Genomic DNA, 4364 nt, shown 5'->3' on the forward strand with positions numbered 1-4364 from the left:
ATTTGATAATTTTTGGATAACTTGCTTTAGGTTCCTAAATTTTTTGAGTGGTTCCCATGTCTGAGGTAGAATTTCCATTAGAATAAGGAATTTCAGGTAAGGAAAACTAACTTTAATTTTTAATAGTACCCTAGGCTAGAAGATCTAAATGTAGAGGGGATGTGGTCCCAATATTCAATTTCTCTTGCAGAGATATTGTTTGTTTATATATTGTGTTGTTTGTTTATATATTATTTAAACTTGTAAAAACATTAGATTTTATAGTTTGGAAGTTAAATATTGTTTTTGATGTTGGAAAAGTTTTTGGATGTTATGAATTTTAAAATGTTATATGATAAAATGATATGTATTATATATGAATGATGAAAATTGTATGCAATTGAATTAATATATTTGGGATAATGTATGGATTGATGTTTGTTTGTGTTTTAAGTATTAATGTTTATGTGGTAACAGAGATCTCTGAGCTTTACTGATGGTCTAAGTCACATAGACTAAGATATCAGGTAGTGAGAAGTTGATAGAGGAGTTCATGCACACCGTGACATATGAGATGCACGGTTTGGGTTGTATTGAACTTACCCTGATCCTTTCTATTGGATTCGTTGGTAATCTTTGGATCAGATGTTAGTCTCTGGTATGACTTAATTAATACGGGTCTTCTAGAAGACGAGGTGAGATTGAAATGAAATCCAATGATTGTGATTGAAAATAGATCCATGTGTGGTATATATGAATGATGAAATTGATATTGAAATTTTATATGACAATATTTAAAGAAATGTTTATAAATGATTAGTTTGATTGGTTCTTTTTGCATGAATTAAATATGTTATGGATTTTTTTTTTATTAACTTACCATTGTTTTTCTTGTTGTGTTGTGAACTGTGATGAATATACTACGTACACCAAGAGATGATCATATAGGTGCAAGAGAGCCTTAAAGGCTTTAGAGTTTTGTTTTGAGCTATGAATTTGTAAATATTTGTATTTCTATAAGTCTTAGTCATGTATTAGGAATGTTTCAAATTTATATATTATTTAAACTTATAGAAATATTAGATTTTGATTATTTTATAAATAATCTCATTTTTAAGTTATCATGTATTAACATAGAGAATCTACTTATTCTATCAATAATAACATAATATGAAACTTCCCTTAATGAGTTTAATTTTAAACTAAAAGAAGAATAAACACATAATGTTAAGTTATCGGTGAAAAACTTAATTTTGAACTATGTGATTATTTTGATTATGAGAATAAAACTTTAAGAGTTAATTCTTCATTGATGAAGAATGAAGAACACAGTCAAAAAAAGAGAAAAAAAAAGGAAAGGAAAAAAAATCTAAATTAAGAAAAAGAGTCAATTTTAAAATAAAATAAAATAAAAAATTCAATATATAAAATTAGACCTTGTCCAAAATATATATATATATATATATATATATATATATATATATATATATAAAGCTTTCTATCAGTTTTAATCACGGGCTTAATTATGGTTATTATTAAATCTATCAGCTTAATTACAAAAAGTAGTTTAAGTATAGAATTTTAAACAAATGTACTACAAATCTATCTTTTAACTTTCGAAAATAATAGAAAATAACACGAGACTCCAAATCCAACAAATATATTTATTTAAAAATTTAAAAATGTAGAATCAAAATACAGTTAGAATCAATACAAAATATATCTACACAAAAAGTTATGACAAAACTAACAAATGTCATATTAGTTAAAAATACAAAATTAAAACAATTATATACTTTAATTGCAATTTATTACAACTAACAGAATGATTTAAAAACAATAAAGTTCACTATAAATATGTAGACTTTTGTGTGTGATCATTGCTCGAGTTGTTTTCTGAAATTTTCATCCATGAACACTTCACTGACTAGAAAATGACTGCCCTCTTGTTCCCACCCATTCCAAATCGTCAATGCTGGAAATGTTAAAAGTCCCTCACAATGGAATTAGCATTGTGAAACTGAAAGCCAAATATTTTCCTCTTCACACATCTGAGACTGAAGGTTTAAACTATCCATGTGGTGTATCAGACTATTCATTGTTAAAACAATCTCTGTCATTCTGCTGTTTGACTTATTTTGTGCTTCAAATCTATGGATTTTGCTTTTCACTTCAACCCAACTACAACCACGATTTGGTTTTAGACCTTTGTCTTTCATTAATTTTCGCACTCGTGCAGCCTGATTCCACCAACCAACTCTTGCATATAGATTCGCTAGCTGTTGAAGTGTAGCTGAACACCCCGGTTCCAGCAACAACCTACTCTCTGCTGCCTCGATACCAATCTGAACACTTCCATGAAGCCTAGAGGAAGACAGTAGTGAACCCCATACTACAGCATTGGGAAAAACAGGCATATTTTGGACGAAATCACGAGCCTCCACAAGTAAACCAGCTCGACCAAGGAGATCTACAATGCAAGAATAATGATCTAGTTCTGGCTGCACACCATGCTCAATCATGGAATTAAAGTAAACTTGACCTTCTTTGATAAGACCTCCATGTCTGCATGAGGATAATACACTGAGGTAAGTAACAGCATCAGGATTAACACCTTGCTTTAGCATCTCTTCGAAGAGACTAATTGCCTCTTGTGCAAGTCCATGCTGAGCATAGCCGCTAATCACGGTATTCCATGTGACAATATCCCTACCCTCCATATTTTCAAATATATACAAGGCCTCATCAATTGCCCCACATTTGGAATACATAGCAATGAGAGCATTATCAATGTGGAGGTAAGAGTGAAAACCCAGATGAATTATTTGACAATGAGCACATCTCCCATATTCCAGTGCTCCACTGCCCATACAAGCACTTAGAAGACTAGTGTACGTAAAATAATTTGGTCTCAAATCTGATCCCATCATTTGACGAAAGAGCTCCACACACATGTCAACACGCCATTCTTGTGAAAACCCAGCAATAATTGCCGTCCACGAAACTACATTTCTTACAGGCATTTCTCCAAACATACGGTATGCATCGTCCAATAAGGCACACCTGCTGTAAAAACTTATTAAAGAACTTCCAACATAAACATTGGCAATGAACCCAGTTGTTATTGCTAAGCAGTGATACTGAATTCCTCCCCAAAGGTCACGCTTGGACCCACATGAGCTCACAGCTTGTGACAAGAAGCACACATCAACTCCGAACCTTTGTTCCATCTGTAGAACAGAGGACTGAATACTCATTTCAGTTGTAGTCCTAAGAGTAGGTGAATTGTGACCAAGAGGAATGGTTATGGTTGCATTGTTTTCCAACATGTTGTCAATGAGCCTCAGATGGCTTTGACGACTCTTGACATCAGTACCACGTTTTTTGGGGGATACAAGGTTAAGGACTCTTAGTGCATTAGTTAAGCCTTTGTTTGATTTCATGGGTGACCATTTATGGGAAGAGAAAGGCCTAAAATTTGGATTCCTAAGACAAAATGATGGATTCCTTGTAAGGAATGCATTCATTGATTCAAATTGAATCCTTTGATGGAACAATTTTGTGGCCATTCTTACCGGATTTAGGCCTCCTGCTGCTGACAAACATGTAAGATATGCAGAAAAACATGACAGTATGTATGTATGTTATGGTGGTTAACCTAAAATTCAGAAATTTACGATATTTATATAGTTTTCGGTCCACTTATTTAAGTAATTCAATAATTTTATTTCAATTAAAAAAATATTATTAATAAATTATTTCAGTCAAATTCTTTTTAAACATTCTACATTATCTTTTCTATATTCAATAAAGAAGTTAAACCATTCATAAAAAATAATTATTCATATAAACAATTTTCTACAATTTTAAATACCACAAAATCTATGTTGAATGAAAAAAAAACATTTTATTGATAAATAACTCATAAAATAATTAAGCAATTTTCGAATTAATGTTTTTGTCTCACATGTGTAAGTGTTAACATAAGGTTTTATTACTTTGTAATTTTATTTTGTGCTTCTTTTAACATTAATTTTAAGATTCATTTTAAGTATCCATGACTATTAATTAACATAATAAAAGGGAAAGATATCAAATAAAAATCTGATAAGTATACAAGGAACACCAATAAAATAAAAAATACTATATAAACATAAGATGGAAAGATTTTAATATAAAAAAACTTTAAAAGCAAATAAGAAGATCATAACTTGTTTAGAACAAATAAATAAATTCATTATAATAAAAAAAAACTTTAACAATAGCACAAATTGTCCAACAGTTAAGACCGATGAATAATCTTACTCATGTTATCCTAAAGGCCTTTTTAGTCCAACTTTGAAATTTTTTGAAGCTAATAAAATAGTAGACAGCTAAATTGATAG

The 4364-nt window shown here is 30.5% G+C and overlaps 1 protein-coding gene across 1 annotated transcript; it reads right to left on the reverse strand.

The window, feature by feature from the left end:
- Window positions 1-1705: 1705 nt before the first annotated feature.
- LOC137807277 (pentatricopeptide repeat-containing protein At2g37320) lies at window positions 1706-3621 on the reverse strand. Its single transcript, XM_068607837.1, has one exon. It carries the CDS (start codon window positions 3546-3548, stop codon window positions 1986-1988), a length of 1563 nt encoding a protein of 520 aa, XP_068463938.1. The 5' UTR covers window positions 3549-3621; the 3' UTR covers window positions 1706-1985.
- Between the last annotated feature and the right edge of the window lie 743 nt (window positions 3622-4364).

This window comes from Phaseolus vulgaris, chromosome 3 (assembly GCF_000499845.2).
Source record: "Phaseolus vulgaris cultivar G19833 chromosome 3, P. vulgaris v2.0, whole genome shotgun sequence".
Classification (NCBI taxonomy): Eukaryota; Viridiplantae; Streptophyta; class Magnoliopsida; order Fabales; family Fabaceae; genus Phaseolus; species Phaseolus vulgaris.